Genomic DNA, 17,128 nt, shown 5'->3' with positions numbered 1-17,128 from the left:
TCCGCAAGGGAGAGGGAACACGTATTTACATCTGTGAAGTTCCTGCGTGTTGCTACCCTGTTCCTCACAGAGCAGAGCATTGCTGGAGTGTTCGTTAAAGCAACCCGAAATTCATCTTATTTCCTGAAACATTCCACATGCTAAACCCACCTAACACCACTCTTCGGAATAATTTTTCCCCCCCATTTAATTCACTAAGCTTTCCTTTAGATTTGGAAGCCTGTTAAAGCTAGAAAATAATATTAAAGTCAATAGGTGACACCCCTCTGAAGGTGAGACTTCTCCGAATTCCAAGGTGCGTGGGAATTTCTGCGGAGCGTGGAGCACTTGCAAACGAGGGGTTTTTTTCCCACTTTGCAGCCCCATTCATAATTCCACACACACGCACACACATCCCGGCTTTCCAGCAAACCTCCTCCCGGTGAGAAATGTCCCAGCTGGGCAGGGACAGGAGCAGCCGCCCCATCGCCAGCGCTCCCACCCCCGGGATGCTCGGGGCGGGAGAGGAGGGGTGTCCGTCCCCCCCCAACCCCCCGGGGGTGCTGCGGGGTGCCGGGGGGAGTGTGTCCCACCCCTCCCCTTCCCCGCCGGGGCTGAGGAAGCGGAGGGAGCCGTGGAGTTGCTCTGCATATTAATGAGCCGGGAGCAAGGGCAGCGGGAGCTGTTTTAAAAGAGGACAAGGGGGGGAAAGCGGCAGAGCGCAGGCAGGAACAGGCAGAGCGCAGGCAGGAGCGACAGGGCAGCAGCATCGCCAGAACCCGCTCTCTTCTGTCCTCTCCCCGGCCACATCCAGCCCTAGGGACAGGGGAAATCCGGGGGGGAACGAAGCCGAAGCAAAAAAAAAAAAAAAAAAAAAAAAAAAAAAGTTAAAATCCCCAGCGTCGCTTTAGGTACCTGCTGTCCCAGCATGAAGCTCCTGACAGCAGCTTTGCTCCTGCTGTTCATCGCGATGTGCTTAGCCAGCGCAGAAGGTAAGTTGGTTTATTCTGCTTTATTCCCACGTAAAACTCTTTTCCAGAGGGTTGCTTTTCCAGTCATTTTAATTTGCCTCTTGGTTACCCCGAATTGGATTTCGCTGTCCCCTGCACGTTGGGAAAAGCGATGTATTGAATCCGTGGGTAACAGAGCTGTGAGGGTTTTTTTAAGGGTGGAAGTCGAGGTAAAATACAAAGTTGGGTCTTCATCGCAAGTGAAATAGCCCCGACTCACAGTGTGGGAGATCACCCCGTGATCGCTGTTGTTCAGGATATAGCTCAAATATCTCCTTCGAAACTGAGGGTGGTTTTCACAGGGAAAACAGAGCGGAGCTGGACTTGATGTGGTAGCACGAATCCCACCCAGTGTGCGTTTTCTGCTGTGTGCAAAAGTGATGGTTAAAAAGCACTTGGCTTTTGTCTGGCTGCAAATGCACGACAGCATCCCTGCGAGGAGAAATGACTGAGAGCCCTACAAAGTCCGAGAGAGATGTGAGTGAATGAGAAAGTAGCCGAGATGTGCGTTCGCTTGCTCAGTTTAAAGCAAGTTCTGACTCTTTCATTTCCTTTTGTTAAATACAATTACATTTAAATCACAGCAGGTGCACTTTAAAAAGCTCTCATATTTACTAAGCCTCAGAGCATGTATAGTGCTCTGAAACATATTTCCCAGAGCATCACTACCTTTTCCTGGGATATAGCAAAGAAAATATTACTTTTTTTTTTTTTTTAAAGCTCAGCAGCATTACAAAATTAGAAGCCTTGAAAGACTGAGGCTCAAAAGAGCAAAGTGAAGTTTGTGTGCGCACACAGGCTGGCGGGGAAGGGATGCTTGGTATGCAGGAGGCTTTGCAAGCGCATGAGAAAATGCTTTCTCTTGTAGGCGTAAAGTGCAAATGTTCAAGAAAAGGTCCTAAAATAAGATTCTCTAACGTCCGGAAGCTGGAAATAAAACCAAGGTACCCGTTTTGCGTGGAAGAGATGATTATGTAAGTTTTCCTTCATTTATTGCTTTCTGTTTCCCTATCAGCTATACCTTATACTGCAAGTTCCTTCTTTGTTCTTTGTTTTTCTCATGCCCTAGCAAGCTAGTTTCTGGGAATACTTATTTGCTGTATCAGATGCAACAAACATGCAATTCTGACCAAAAACCCAGCTATCATTTTTCAACACAATCCTTTTTGCTCAAAGAAATATTTACAGAACAGGTGGTAATAAAAGGATAATCATTAGTTCAAGCGAAGATAGGGACAAATCCTACTTCAAGCTGCCCGATGAAAAATCCAGAACTATTTACTCAAGTTACTCTGGGCGTGCAGAGTGAGAACACGAGCAGAGTTTGGTCCGTGGTGGTTTCTGCAAGGAAGAATTATCCCAATCAGAGTCAGATTTTCGCCTGTGTTGTACCAGAGCCATCCCCTTGCATTCGATGGGATTACCCAGCGAGTAAGAAAACGCTTTCCTCCCCGTCTCACCGCAAGCTGTGACATCTCAAAGTGATGTAGTGCCTAACCGAACCCAGGCAGGTATGGGGATTTTTGACATCTCTGATGACTGGCTCAAAAGGAGGGTTGTTTTTGGTTTTTTTAGATTTTAAGGTGGTTTGTGGGGTTTTTTTCCCTATCCTGTTTTGGAATCTTAAGATTCCCCCAACAAAGCAGCATCCAACCAGCACGTGGGGCTGGATAAGGACCAGAAGGGCAGATCAGCCGAGAAGACTGCACCGAGCCCCTCTGCCACCTCAGAGGGGGGAAAAGGGTCCCACGAGCAGCCACATCACCAGAACGCCAAGGACTGACTTACTCCAGCATTTGTGCCCCCTCACTGAACGTTTACCATTCGCTTAATCTTAGAAAGGTGCTATAGCAGCAAGATCCAAGTCCTGTCCTGCTGAGCCATGTACCACCTCTGGCGCTCATGGGGCCAAATCCTGCCCATCCAACTGGCACAAACAAGGAGATACCACAGGAGCCTGATCCTGCCCATGCAGAAATGGCTCACCAGACTCGGTGGAAAGCATAAGGAGGAGGAGCTGAGAGCCAAGCTTCCTTAGGCATCCTCCAGATTCGCACCAGTATCACCGCAAGCAATGTTTAGCTCAGGGAACATCAGACCCACCTCCTTGAAGCCCAAATCAGCTGATGGCGACCTGAACAGAAACACGCTCACAGAGCATCACTGCCTGAATCAGCTCCTTGCAGCTTTACTTTGTTTGCTTTGACCTTTCAACAGCAAAGGGATGGTGTAGAGGGGCACTAGCTCTTTGCATCCCACTCCAGGCATTTGCCCAAAAGCAGCTGGTGGCCAGGGGGTATAAAATAAATCTCATTAATGCAACATATCGCTTTCAATCAGAAAGCCGGGAAAGCTGGAATGCTGTGCAGGAGTGGGTTGCTTTCCCAGCTGGATAGCTGTGCAGATGCCGAGCAATGTTATTCAAGCCCGGAGGGTTGCCCTGGTTTTGCAGCGTCTGTGGGGACAGAGCCGTCCCGTCGCTGCCCCCACCCACAGGGCAGGCAGGGCTAACCCGCTGCCGTCACCACCTTTCCAGCCACCCTAATGCAGTCTGAAGTCAGCACTGAAAGCAAACTGAAATTAATATTCCATGAACCAGTTGATCCAGGAGTCTCCGGACAAGGCAGAGAGGAGCTAAATTCCTGCAACTGAGTTTTTGTTGCCACGGTGATCATCTAAAATGAGTTGTTGAAGCTGGGTCCCCTCCTGCCCTCCTCAAAAGCTCTCATACAGCAGAAACATGATGCAAATTATGTTGGGCAGAGAAGTAGTAGGTATGGGGGTGCAGTTTAGGAAGGAATTTGTCTTTGGCTATAACCCCCCCAGCAGAGCTGTGGTACAGGCTAAGAGACAGCTAAACTATATCCTCGGTCTAGTCAAAGCCTATCAAGAGTCACAATACATCTAGCAGTAATTGTGTGTGTATCTGTCACCGGGAATGAGGAAAAGCAGCAGAAAATAGGCACGAGGTTTAACTTTTCCTCCCTAAAGGATCCAACCCCCCTCCACATATTGCCTCATCCTAAAGAGGGAGGAATGTGTTGGGGCAAGAGCAGCTGATGGGAAACAGGCACCACTGGGAGCCTTTCTCTAGGGAGCGCTGAGGTGGATGGCAGTCCCTCCACCGGCTTGGGATGAACCAGGAGCCTCTTGGCCCTGAGGACAGGGTGTTTGCAGGCGAGGTGCAGCCCCACCATCCATGCAGATGAGATGTGTGGGGGCACAAGGCACTGGGGGTCACAGACTGACCCAGGGGTGCTCGTTGCAGACCTGGAGGCATAGACATACCGGGAAGGATTTTGGCACAGGGACCCTCAGATACTGTGGGTGAAGGCTCCAGCCACCAAGCCCTAGGCAGCTAAGAGACAGCTCGGTGCACACCACTGGAGTGAGCTCATGTCACAAATCCCACTGGAGGTGTACATTCTGGTGCTTCAGTTCCTTCTCCATTCCCCTCAGCCTCTTCTTGCAGACCACCCAGGGAACTCCTCACTTCAGGGTATCCGCTCCCGCAGCGCCTCTTCTTAGGTACGTCACCTTACGTCTGCTGGACCAGCATCCCCAAGAGCAGGGCTAGGTCAGCTCAGGGTGCCCAAAAATGCTACCACTCAACCCTGTGCTCACAGCACCAGGGACTGTACAGGAACCACAGGGGATGATGGGGCTGGCTTAGGAACGTCTCCTCTGCTGTCCAGCCTCCAGCATCAAAGCAGAAAACCTACAGATGAAGTCAAAGCAACATATTTCAGCCTGAGAAAAGACTCAGTTGTTCACCTGAAAAGAAAACTATGCATCTTCTCCTCCTCAGACTGCAGGCTCTAGTAAATCCAGAATTGTTCTTCACTGCTTCTGGTGCAAATGTAGGGTTTGCTGCTTTTCAGAGGCACTCCTGTTCCTCTCCTCCTGCGATTCAGCTTGTCCATCGCTTTCTCGAAATACCCTCTGTATTCTGTCAGAAGAGAAACCCAAGCCAAGGTCTGGCATCAGCCAGCACAGACAAGAAGGTGGCTGCTGGATGGAGAAACTTCACGCTGACCTCAAGTCCCTTAACATTTGCACGTCTTGTGCCTTTGATGAAGGTTTAGTTCCACTCCCATTCAAAGCTGTAGGAAAACTCCCCTTCTCACATACACACTGATCCCCAGAGGGGTTAGCTGAGAATGCCCTTGGAGCAGAGACAGTCCAGAAGTTTTAGCAGTGACCCTTCCTTCTCCGATGTCTGCAGCCATGGAGGCTCTTGGAGGCCTTCCACCGCTTTCCCACACATTGGGGAAAGGGCCACATCCTCCCGGCAAGCAAACCAAAAGTGACACCTTGTCTTTTTGTGACTTTGGCTCACACCTGTTGGAGGTGGAGCAGAGAAGGGGAGAGCAGAAGAAGGTTAGTTGAATGGAAAGAACTACTTGAACTCCTTTTATAACATCGAAGTGGGAAATGTGGTGAGACCCTTAGCTGAGCTCATGCAGGCAACAAACAGCATTTCAATTCCAGCCAGGCACGTCCCCTCCGCACCGTCCGGGAGAGCTGGGAAAGTCTGCAAGGAACTTTTTCTTGCATTAGAAGATAAACAGCTCCTTTCTGAACAAAATCACTAAAGAAGCCCATTAGTACACCCAGATATTTCTGGTTCTCTGCCATAATTTTACTCACATCTCTAGCAGTGTTTAAGTAATTCCAGTATGGTATTTTAGTTAAACTAAAAACCGTGTTTCTCTGTTACGGATGATATTTCCAGAAAATGAATAATTCCAACAAAAATTGTCGGGTTTTGTTTTTTAAAAAGAAAAAAAAAATCACAAAATTAATAAGATAAAAAACTGCTTGATTTTAAGCCTTAAGTAGTGATAGCAGTCTTGGACTGTCTGGAAAGCCATCCTTTTGGGAAGCAGCTCCAGGTCTCTCATGTCACCTCAATTGTCACAGACCAACCAGTGATGGCTTTGCTAAACTCTCTAGGATGAACCCTAAAATGACTTGAAGATCTTTGCTACATTTTGCTTCCCAGCATGTCTTGTCCTGACAATAAAAGGGACACCCAGCCACTGCTGCTGGCGAGGAGAAAGGGGTCAGCCTGTGATCGGGGGAGGCTGAAGCCCCAGGACTGCATGCTGGGGCTCAGAGCTACTCTGGTGGGCACACAGGTACTCGGCCATGTGCGAGAACTTAAAATATTGTGGCCTTCAAAAAAAAAAAAAAAAGAGAAAAAATAACCAATGAAACAGGTCTGATCTTTTCTCTTGGGCGCAGCGTTGTTGAGTGTAAGGGAACCATCTCCTCATGCAGAGGCCTTGTGGCTGCCTGAATGCACGCTAATTAAATCAGCTATTAAGCTCAAAACAAAGCATCTAAGACAGGCAGAACAAACCCACTGATTAGAAACAGTGGGTAAGTCTTCACATGGTCCAACCTAGTATAATGGGGACAATATTGCGCTGCACTGACTGATAGCAGATGAAGATCTGCTCTAATATTACAATAAACTCAAATATCTGCCATAAAACAGAGAGCATGAAAACCCTTCCACTGCCCACCCGGGTGATTTTGGCATTTATCTGGAGTGGGAGCAGGGGACCAGTATTTCCCTCGACTCCCGTAACCCACGCTCGCTTGCCTTGCAGTGTGACTCTGTGGACGCGGGTGAGAGGGGAGCAGCAGCACTGCTTAAACCCCAAGCGCCAGAACACAGTGAGGCTGCTGAAGTGGTACCGAGTATGGAAAGAGAAAGGCAGGTAAGTGCAAACTTACTGAATGGGTGAGGGGGGAAAAAAAAAAAAAAACAAAAAACTTTGGGGCAAATTGGGCAACCAGCAGCACTCAGAGAAAGCCCAGGAAAACACACACGCTGAAATTCTCTATCCAGCACAGATGATGTATTTCGTTACCAAAATTACAGTTATAAATGGATGTTCTTGATGTTATTTCTTTCCTGCCGCATGCAGTCCTCACTTCTATTTTAGGATTAGGCTGTTCTGACTATAAATAGTAATTATTTTCTGTTAAACTATTCATCAGCTGATGTTCTCAGTTATTTACATACACTCACCTACCTCCCTTCTATGGGTAAATAGCCAAGATGAAAAGCTGAATTACTTCCACACGGTCACAAGGAAAGCAGTCAGCAGAGCTGGGAAGATAGTGCCTTGTCACACACTTTAATAACAGCACCTCAAAGTCATCAGTATATGACGCAGAACTTTGCCAATTTTAACTAGTGTGATATTCCCACAAAAACAGTAACTTGCGGGCAAGGTGCTCTGCCACCTTCTCCCTTGCAAAGAGTATGTTTTTTTCTTTGCAAGCCATCAGTCACAGATAGAAGGGAGAGAGCGAGAAACATGAATTCCTGATGGTTGACAGTGGCGATGTCCCTATCTGTAATTAAGGGGAGCTGCCCAACTCCAGCCGTGGCCACGAAATAGCCTCCACACGCAGCACAGGCCCACCAAACCCTGATCCTCCTCAACTGATGGGAAATTCACTCCCCAAAATTGAGGTCAAATGGGGCCAGCGAGAAGCAAGCCCCATCTCTCAGCAGGTCCAAGGGTACCAGCGAGCTCTGGCACAGCCACAGGGTGCCTGGTGGCACGGACAATGCCATGGCACTGCAAGAGGTGGTGGGTGCTGAGCCCCCCAGCCAGCTCCCCTGACTCCCTGCCAGCTCCCTGCGGCTGCTCCGCAATCAGAGCATGTGGGGAAGCCCTGGCTACTGCATAATCACATATTTATCCTCTTCTCCTGTTTTATACTTTTTTTTTTTTTTATAAAGCCATCACTAAGGTGACAAAGGATGCTCAGCCCCAGGCTTGTGCATTCAGGAAACATGCAGCATTCTCCCAAGCAGCCCGAGACAAGGGATGCTCCCTTCAAGGCTGCGAGAGCCAGCGGCCACGTGCTGCAGCCCAGCTCCCGCCTGCAGATAGCAGCGCTGCTCCTGTGCTCAGGGCATGGAAGTGATTTCTCAGTACTGAAAATATAGCAGCCTCCCACTCCCTAAAGGGGCTCCAGGAAAGCTGGGGAGGGACGCGACAGGATGAGGGGGAACGGTTTTAAACTGAAAGAGGGGAGATTTAGATGAGATCTCAGGAAGGAATTTGCTGTGAGGGTGGTGAGCCCCTGGCCCAGGTTGCCCAGAGAAGCTGTGGCTGCCCCATCCCTGGAGGGGTTCAAGGCCAGGTTGGACGGGGCTTGGAGCAACCTGGTGTGGTGGGAGGTGTCCCTGCCCAGGGCAGGGGGGTGGGACTAGACGATCTTTAAGGTCCCTTCCAACTCTAATCATTCTATGACTTTATGATTCTACAGTCCTCCATAGCCCAAAGTAACAGTCAGCTCTCAAGGCTTCCCCATAGTCCAGCCAGGGGAGGGAGACTGTCCCTGCCGCCACGGAGAGGAGGAAGGACAGCAAGCTCAGCATCCCCATGGCTTTGGCTGCCGGCCTGGGACATGCAGAAGGGATGCAGCACATCCCTCGGTGTTTTACCTTGCCCAGAACTGGCATTGCCCCGCTGCAGCACGTCACCCCTGCATGGCACCCAGCAGGTCCCCAACACTGCTAACCGGGCAAGCAGGGCAGCCGAGCAGCGTCAAATGAATATTTCAGACATGAAGAGCCTAATTTAAACCAAGTCCTCATAATAAATAAAAAAAAAAGAAAAAACACAAACCTGTCAGTGCCTTCAGTGCCAGCTGTACCAAACCCCCTGGCCTGCTCCCCAGGAAAAGCCAGGGAATTTAAAGTCAAATGCGGTACAAACGTGAATCTCTTCCCCCAAAACAGCATTGCCCCTAGTTTTCCCCATGCCTGCACAACTAGGATTTTTCAGCAACCAAGCCTGTCAAGTGGTCTTCTCAGGACATAATAATGGAGTCTAATATTATTCTAAACATGACAGATATTGTGAGTTTATTATTTACATACAGCTGATGATATACTTCAACAGTTGTATACAACACAGGAATTTTCCAGGAGTTAAAGTGTATTAGCAGATGTGGATTTCAATCTCATATATCCTGATAATGGTGGCGGAGCGTGTTACTCCCTGCACACCTGCAAAATGCCGCAATGTCAAAGTCCAAACCTTCTCACAGATGCTTTATGGAGAGCAATTCAGTGACTGATGAATTCAATAACTTTCTTTCCAATTTACTTAAAGGCTAAAAATCTGGTTTCTGGGTTTTGTTTTGGTGTTTGGGTCTTTTTTTTTTTTATTATCTGAAATGGAGTTATTTCATTCATCATTTAAACACCTTGCCCTTGCCTTTCTTTCTGTTTAGGGTTTATGAAGAATAAGAGGAGGCAGCATGAGGAATGAGGTGGACTCCCTTGGCTGGCATAGGACTGGGCTTTGCAGAAGATTATTTCTTTCTCACAGACATAAGACACAAATTCTATATTATTATAAAGCACTTTTTACCAAGGGTCAGTTTTTACATTTTATAGCCGCGTGCAAAAGGCTTCCAGATTTCAAAAGCACCTGTTGCACTTCAGATTTCACACCCATCTGCTCTGTACTGAGATTGGGAAAACTCACACTTTTCATTTTAAAGAGGTTGGGTTTGTTTGTGGTTTGTTTTTTTTTTTTATTGTTATTCATTCATACTTCACTATGATTGCAATCGAGCTTTATAAGCTCATTAGACAAACAGTAATGTATGTAAAGGTGTTATATGGCCGCATCCCTCACCCTTTCGCAGTGGGGAAAGCTTCGGTGCTGTGGTGGTTTGTCATGTTTGCAGCCTCCGCCACGGTCAGGCAAAGCGGGGACCGAAGACGAGTTTGCTGGGGAAGATGCCACTGAAATGTGGTGGCTGTAACCACCGAAGTGGGGTCCCTCGGCTCATCGTCAAATGAGTATGAACATCACCTGTGTACCTCTTCTTTAATGGACTTGAGGTCTGGCTGCAAGGTGAAGCCTACCTTATCCCCCATTTAACCCTTCATGCATTAGAAAGCATTTCTAGGTCATTTTTATTACTAAAAGTGTTTAATTTTTTTTTCCACCTGAAGTTCTTACAGACAGTTTGTGGCTTCAGTACTGCGTCATTTTAAGCTTCAAGACTATTGTGTATGATTTCCTAGATTTGTAGCAACAACAACAACAAAAAAAAGCCTTTAAAAGGTACCTTTTTATGAAAAATATGATAGGGCAAACATATAAATACCTATATATGTTTTAGTCACAATACAACATATTCATTACATTATTTTGAATGTAATACTTCAATGTTAAGCAGTGCATTCCTCTTTTTAAAATAACAAAACTACCTTTTCATCTGTAAATATACTATAGGAAGTCTCCCTATATTATCTTCCTGTATAATGTACCGTACTGCTAAATTATCATATCCTATTTAAATGTTTGAAATATTTAGAAGATTGCATGCAGATTTCATATTTCTTTCTAAGACAAATGAAAAAAAAGTAATAAAAAAATATATTTAAAAAAGCTGACAATTGCTCTTAAATTTCCTTAAGCCATCAGGGAACTCCAGCCACTTCCAATAACTTTGTTTGGTGGACGAACTGGTTTGGGGAAAAGCGCTGAACCAGAGAAGCTGATTTAGAGACATGGCAACTCGATGACAGTGAAATTAGAAAACATTATTCCAGTCCTATTTACTTCCATTTCTCATTTTAGGATTTGAACTTTACCCAAACACTGAGGAATCTTTTTACATAAAGAAGGGCTGTGCCATGCAGCTATAGCCACTAGTCTAGCATTACATTAAATAAATGCAAATCAAACACTGCAGATCCATATAAAAACAAGTAAAATGCAGTGATTAAGACAAGATCTCAGGTTAGGGAAGGTTGTACAATGAAAAATCAGGCAACAAAAATCTGTGAGCTGAGATTAGCTACAGATTTATTACTACCCCCTCCTCTTTCTGTGCAGTTTTCACCCTGGCCCAAAAGGAGGGACTTTGCACCCAACAAGGCACCTACACCGCTCCTCGGCTAAAAAGGGCAGCAAGAGACAGGAAGGGTAAAGCCAGCAGGGGTTTAAATGCATTAAAACCTCCTGGTGTTCTCCAAACAGCACCGTGCTCCTTCCTGGCTGCTCCCAGCTGTGCAAAGGCAGCTTCACACCAGGCTGCGACTCCTGCAACACTGATCTTATACTATATAATCAAGGCAATGCCTGGTCTCAGCTCAAGGGTTTCCTCCAGTTCAAAGAGAAAAAAAGGAAAAAATTACATATTTGCACACACACACACTATATACTTATTTACTGTGATAATACCCTGGCAGAGCTGAAGGAGAAAGAGCTATTTGATTTCAAAGTATTTTCCTATTCTGCACAAGGACGGAGCTACAAGCTTCAGATGCCTATTAGGAAGGAGCTTGAGAGAGATCCCAGAGTATTTAAGAAATTAAACCTTTGGAGATATCAACCACAAGGTCCTGCTTCAGGCTGAGCATCTGAACCCGATCTTCGGGCAAACCTAGACCCATGGGTTAGCCAACCTGCCCCTCTCCTTTCTTGAGTCACATCTTAACAAAAACTGCAGTTTTTCCTGGAAGACATTTGATTTCAACACACCAACAGACTTCAAGAAAAGTTTTATGCTTATTTAGTGACTACTGGGCAATGTATTTCCTGGAAGAACATTGATATGGTTGCACAAGTGGTGGTTAACGCTCTGTTGGGAATGCTGTACACAGCTCCGGTTGCCCAAACGCAGCACTCCGTGACTCACCCCTCGCAGGGTATAGCCTGTGCAAATGACTCTTAGCTCTGGGTTTGTCTGCCAAACCAAAACCACCAGCAAAAACTGGGCACAGAGGAAACCAATTGTAATTCCACACATCCCCCCCCTCCCCCCCCCGACCTTACTAGAATGGGAGACTAATGAAAAAACTGTTTGGTTTGGCACATGTGTTCCCTTTAACCCAAAATCTGTGCTTTGAACAAAACAACTCTTGGAAACAATAACTGAAGCCACGAAGAGTAAGAACTGTGACTCTGAGCGGGTTTTCCCAAGCCTGTTAAACTACATCTCCAGGCAGGTTTAAGTTCCCAGAAACAGGAGGATCATCCCTTGCCATCCCCGATACTGCAGTTGCAAGAGGGAAATTCTGTGTCAGAAGGTAAATGCCACATACAAAACACCACTTCCCTTTAGACTGAAACATCTTTGCTAAAACATTTAAATAAATAAATATATATATGGGGGGGGGTACCTTCTCCACCTAGATTTGGCAGCAACCTTAATGTTTGCTTTTGTTTTCCCCAGCAGATTGCAGGTTGGGAAGCCACAGGAGACCATTCAGTCCAACCTCCCTAATATACAAGCCATACGTTTGTGCTTTGAGATTGAAAAATTAAGCTGCTGAAGTACGGTCTGAGCACACACCAGCCAGCCCCAGCTGCTCACCAGTTACCAATTTACCTTCCTAAAAGTTTGAACATTTGCAGGGGAAGCCAGAACCCTGCTCCATCCTGTGGCACTGCAGCACAAGCAGACGCCACAGCTCTTTTACTCAAACACCGATGCTACATCGCAAAGATATAAACCCTTATCAGAGCCTCCAAGGAAAGCAGCAGGCAACAGCTTTCCCCCATCCAACCTGCAAAGCTTCTCCCTAGCCAGGAGCACACAGAGACGGAGCACCAAGCCCTGGGCACAAGTCCTCCATGGCCCCCCATCCCTCCCTTGGGCATCCACAGGTTGCACCCACTCAGAAACAGCACAATCAGGTTTTGTTTTAATAAAAGCAGAAGGCTGAACCAAGCAGCTGCAGTGACAGGACACAATGGCAGGGAGACCTGCCTTGCCTTTTCAGTGAGAGTGCTATGTGGGATTAGTAACGTTATACAGATCCTTTCACCACTTGCCTTTCACTTGTTCATATGCGGTCTAGGCCAGCGATGGCCAAGAAGTTTATTAAGAAGCGATAGCTGCTCGGTGGTCTGGGCGAGACGGCGCGGTGCTTTCGGCAGTTCCAGCTCCCCCCAGGCTCCCTAAATCAAGGCACGGGGCCATGCCAGATTGCTACACGCATGGGGACCTCTCCTGACCACGTCTGTGCGATGGGAAAGCTGGCTCCGCACTAACGAGGTTTCATCAGGGCTGTGGGAGCAAACATGGGGCTCAATGGTAAAGTCATCAGAGGGGCCTGGGGGCTTGCACCGGTCACCCCCAGGCGGGAAGTCGAAGGCAGTGTTACAGCAACACAGCTCTCTCGACTAATTAAACATCAGAGTTGGAGCCCTCCTGGACCCACATTTGTCAAGAATGGGAACAAATGTGAATAAAAAGCAACCGTCCCACAGGACTCACCATACTGCGGAGATCCACAGCCAGGGAACTGCGTCTGTCCAAGGGCAAGGGCCTCCCATGCAACTTGGCATCACTTAACAGGCTTTATATAAGCCCAGGCAGAGCTCTCACTCTCCACAACAGACTTCCCATTACATCAGGTGAAACACCAGTCACATTTTGAGTCTTCTTCCTCTAAAACCAGCTTCCAAAAATGAGGCATCTAAATCCAGATGTCCACAGCATCTGAAGACCTCACTTATTCCAAGTGGCTCAGCACCTTTGGCAAAAGCCAAGCTGTTTTCAGCTGTTGGCTGAGTTTGGGCTTCGGATCCAGAACAGGTAGCAGCCCATCTTAAAAGCCCTGGCCACGGTGACTTCATGCCAGGGCAGCTCTCGGTTTTGACACTCTGTAGATCTTCCATGCGTAGCACTCATGCTGGGATTTCTTGTTCAGTTTGTTCCCTTCAATGGGTTGGGGGTTGTACGGTCACAAATGGAAGTACAGTTATTTTTGAGGATGGCCATTTGCAGCTCTCACCGACTCTGTGTTTGCTCTGTCAGAAGCCCTCTGTGTCTGTCATTCATTGATTTCCCCTGATCCCAAACCACAAAGAGCCGAGTGCTTTCTGGAAGGTGCTCCGTTTGCCTTGAAAGGCTGCACTCCATGAGCCCCCAGATATCCTTGTAGGCAACATGTGGCAAAGTACGCCAAAGCAGATTCCCTATAATTCCTTTACCTGACATAACCCACCCCCAAAGAGCAACTGGGCCTGCCATTGCCTGAGGAACAGCAGCTACAGCTGCATTTGCAAGCACAGAGCTCCAGATACTTACAGTGGTTTTTGGTGCTTGTAGGTACCAATACACACCTTACAGAAATGTTAATTGCAGGCAACTTGGGAAATCCCACAACGCTGTTAGCTGTGCTCTCTGACACCACATACCTCTGGAAAGACTGACCCTCCATCCCTATGGACTGCCTCCGCAAATTCATAGAGAACGCTAAAAACCTGCCCCAAATTGGGTTACTAGTTGGTCATCATAACTCACGTGAAACTGAGATAGAGTCATCGTCTTTTTTACCCCCAAGGTTGCCTCCTTGGGCCATCACCTCTACTAATGAGTGGCCCTGCCCAGGTAGCGACACAGTAACAGTCCCCGATTCATACTAGAGGTATTAAATACCCAGGCACAGACCCAGAAGCTGGGGTTTGGGTGCTTTCCAAAGCATCCTCATTTCTATTAGCCAGCACTACACAAGAAAAAGCTGTGTGAGATCAAAGGGATGTTTTGGAGACCCCAGCAGCCCAGGGTCCAGCCCCGCTCCTTGTTCTCATCAGCCCCGCAGCATTTCAGTGTCCAGTGGCTCCTGGGCCACTGCCAGCAGATCCCAGCCCAGATGGCTGCTCTGGAGGAGAGGTGGGGAAAGCAGAGCTGAAAGGACATCTAGTGGCAATCAAAAACCTTCTCAGACAGCCAGAGGACACCTCTCTATGGCCCTTTGGCTGTCTGTGTTACAAATCAGCTTGGAGTCTGCTCATTGCTGGGAATGCCCTTCCCCAGCACTGCAAAAAAAAAAAAAAGCTTCAACTGTAGCATTTCCTTACCCAGGGATGGGAAACCCACCCCCAGCACAGAAAGTGCAGTTGTAATTTGGAAAACCTGCTCAGAGGTTTATGTGGTCATATTAGTGCATTAACATGGAACACAAATGCTAAGGGCAAAGAGGACACCCGGCTGCCACCGTGTCTACAGGAGCCATGTCCATCACACCAGCATGAGAAACTGCATTGCAGCACAACCCTGGGAAGATTCCTTCCCAAACCACCTGCCCAAAACCCTGTACAAACATCAGAAGTTCCTGCCCAACACACCAAGCCATGTGGCTTTCTTGGCCAGTAGTTCTCCCTCCTCCAGCAAGCCCAGGACCTGCAGGACTACACGCAGCTGCTGTTCCCCAGGTGTTGTGTTCAGGTCCTCTGACCTAACGATCCGACTTTCCAGCGATGAAAAAACCCACGTACACGCTAATCACCTTCAATGCCTGAAGAGGAGAACTTGCTCCCTCTTGCTGGGTATGAGCACAACCTCATTCAACCACCAGACTGAAGCCAAGATCCCTGGAGGAAATGCTTTGTAGAGATGCAACATGCACGAGCATTTATTTTCCGAATACCGTGTGACAGGCTGTATTTCCGCTCCTCTGCTGACCTCTGAAGCACTCAAATCCTCTCAGATTTTTTCCTTTTATCTTTTGCCTGTGTGTATTATCAGCTCTTTGGGCAGCGACCGCTCTGACGACACACATGGAGGGCATCCAGCCCAACAGGAGCTGCTCTGCTGCAGGCGGGCACACGGGGCCGGGAGGGAGGAATGACATGACATGAAGTGACAGGGAGGCAGGCGGCCAAGGCCTGGGAAAATCACCACGCCTGTGTTTTTGTTTTTCTTCCCCCACAACAAAAGAGGTTAGCGAATTCCTCTTGGATGGGTTTCAGAACCTCCCCCAAGAAAAAAAAAAAAAAACACACACACAAACCAATCCTGCTGGTGTTCACTTAAGGCTGATAATTACAGGAATAATTATGATTTATTCCCATCATAAATCTTGGAGCAAGAAAAGGGTTTTGAGGTTTGCAAGCTTTGCTGGATGACAGAAGCAAAACACAGCTCTAATTGCCCTTCTTTGTTGTGTTTAATTAAGGATTCTGAAGCAACTGATCCCTGTGTCTTTTCATGGTTAGAAACCTGCAAGGAAAAGAAAATCTTTCTGCAGAGCCACCAATCGAAGCTTTGTTGGGTTACTAGGCACTAAGTGTGCTACATCTGAACACTCAGGACTCCCAGAAAAAGAAGCTTATTAAAGGAAAAGAAATGCTACAACAGGCTGTGTTTTTTTTCTCCCTTCTTCCAGTAGGCTTTGGCAATTTTGAGCTCACTTCTAATCCCGGAAGAAATGTCTTTTGTCCTTATCCCACAGCATTTTTGCCTCATTACTGCCCGTTCCATTGTGTTGCATGAAAATACTTCTCCATTTCTATTACCTTCATAATTGCACCATTTACATTTTTCCTTGGGGTTTACTTCAGCTTCCTCTCTAAGTCTAGAAGACTTATCACTTCTGCAAACACATTAGGAAAAACAAACCAGCCCAGAGCGCCTCAGCTCCCTCCTTGGACCAGTAATTCCCAGTCAAGCGCCACTCCTCCCCAGCAAAAACCAGTTTGCCAAGTGCTACCTTTCAAATTCAAACTGTTAAGTGACTGGCAGGGTGTTCCCTTTCCATTTTTGTGCAACAGCTAAAGCAGTTGTGCCAGGGAAATCCAGTTCCTCATTAGAGTAATGAGCATCAAATCATCACACCTGGCTCTGAGCAATGCCACCAGCCCACGAGCAGCCATTACACTCAGCCCAGGCTCTGGGAAGCTACAGGATAAAAGAGCAGGAAATCCTTGGGACCACTCGTGAACCTGAAGGCACTCGGGATGGTCTTTTTGCAGAGAGCAATTGCACTTGATAAGAGCAGCATGCCTTCAGCTGAGAGCAGGACCACCATGTGTTGCATCCCCAAAAGGGGCGCCCGTGGGGAAGCAGAGGAGGTTTGGTGTGGTCCAGCAGGTAAAATCCCAACTCTTCAACTGTACAGAGCAAGATGCTGCATAACGATGCCTGGAAATGCTGGTCTAGAAAGGAAAAAGGTCCCTTTAAGGTCCCTTCCAACCCCTACAATTCTGGGATTCTGTGAAAGTGTCAGATATAACTTTAAGAGAAAAAGAAGACTTCTTGGGTTTATCACCTGGGAACTGTTCTTATAAGATCAGGAGGAAAAAAAAGGATGGGATGGAGAAGGACAAAGCCAGCACAGTACACAGAAG

At 47.4% G+C, this 17,128-nt stretch overlaps 1 protein-coding gene across 1 annotated transcript; it reads left to right on the top strand.

Moving 5' to 3' along the window:
* Positions 1 to 579: 579 nt before the first annotated feature.
* Positions 580 to 9,585, top strand: CXCL14 (C-X-C motif chemokine ligand 14). Its single transcript, XM_063349322.1, has 4 exons — positions 580 to 971; positions 1,858 to 1,963; positions 6,608 to 6,718; positions 9,261 to 9,585. Exons 1-4 carry the CDS (start codon positions 908 to 910, stop codon positions 9,274 to 9,276), a joined length of 297 nt encoding a protein of 98 aa, XP_063205392.1. The 5' UTR covers positions 580 to 907; the 3' UTR covers positions 9,277 to 9,585.
* Positions 9,586 to 17,128: the final 7,543 nt, after the last annotated feature.

Source organism: Chroicocephalus ridibundus, chromosome 11 (assembly GCF_963924245.1).
Source record: "Chroicocephalus ridibundus chromosome 11, bChrRid1.1, whole genome shotgun sequence".
In the NCBI taxonomy this organism is placed as follows: domain Eukaryota; kingdom Metazoa; phylum Chordata; class Aves; order Charadriiformes; family Laridae; genus Chroicocephalus; species Chroicocephalus ridibundus.
The sequence above is the reverse complement of the archived record's forward strand: the minus strand, read 5'-3'. Positions and strand labels throughout refer to the sequence as shown.

What these genes read in the sequence shown, in the direction of transcription:
- CXCL14 (XM_063349322.1), top strand. Translation starts at nt 908, where the DNA reads ATGAAGCTCCTGACAGCAGCTTTGCTCCTGCTGTTCATCGCGATGTGC. An exon ending in GTGCTTAGCCAGCGCAGAAG is followed by an intron (nt 972 to 1,857) that starts GTAAGTTGGTTT and finishes TTTCTCTTGTAG; the next exon opens with GCGTAAAGTGCAAATGTTCA. An exon ending in TGCGTGGAAGAGATGATTAT is followed by an intron (nt 1,964 to 6,607) that starts GTAAGTTTTCCT and finishes CTTGCCTTGCAG; the next exon opens with TGTGACTCTGTGGACGCGGG.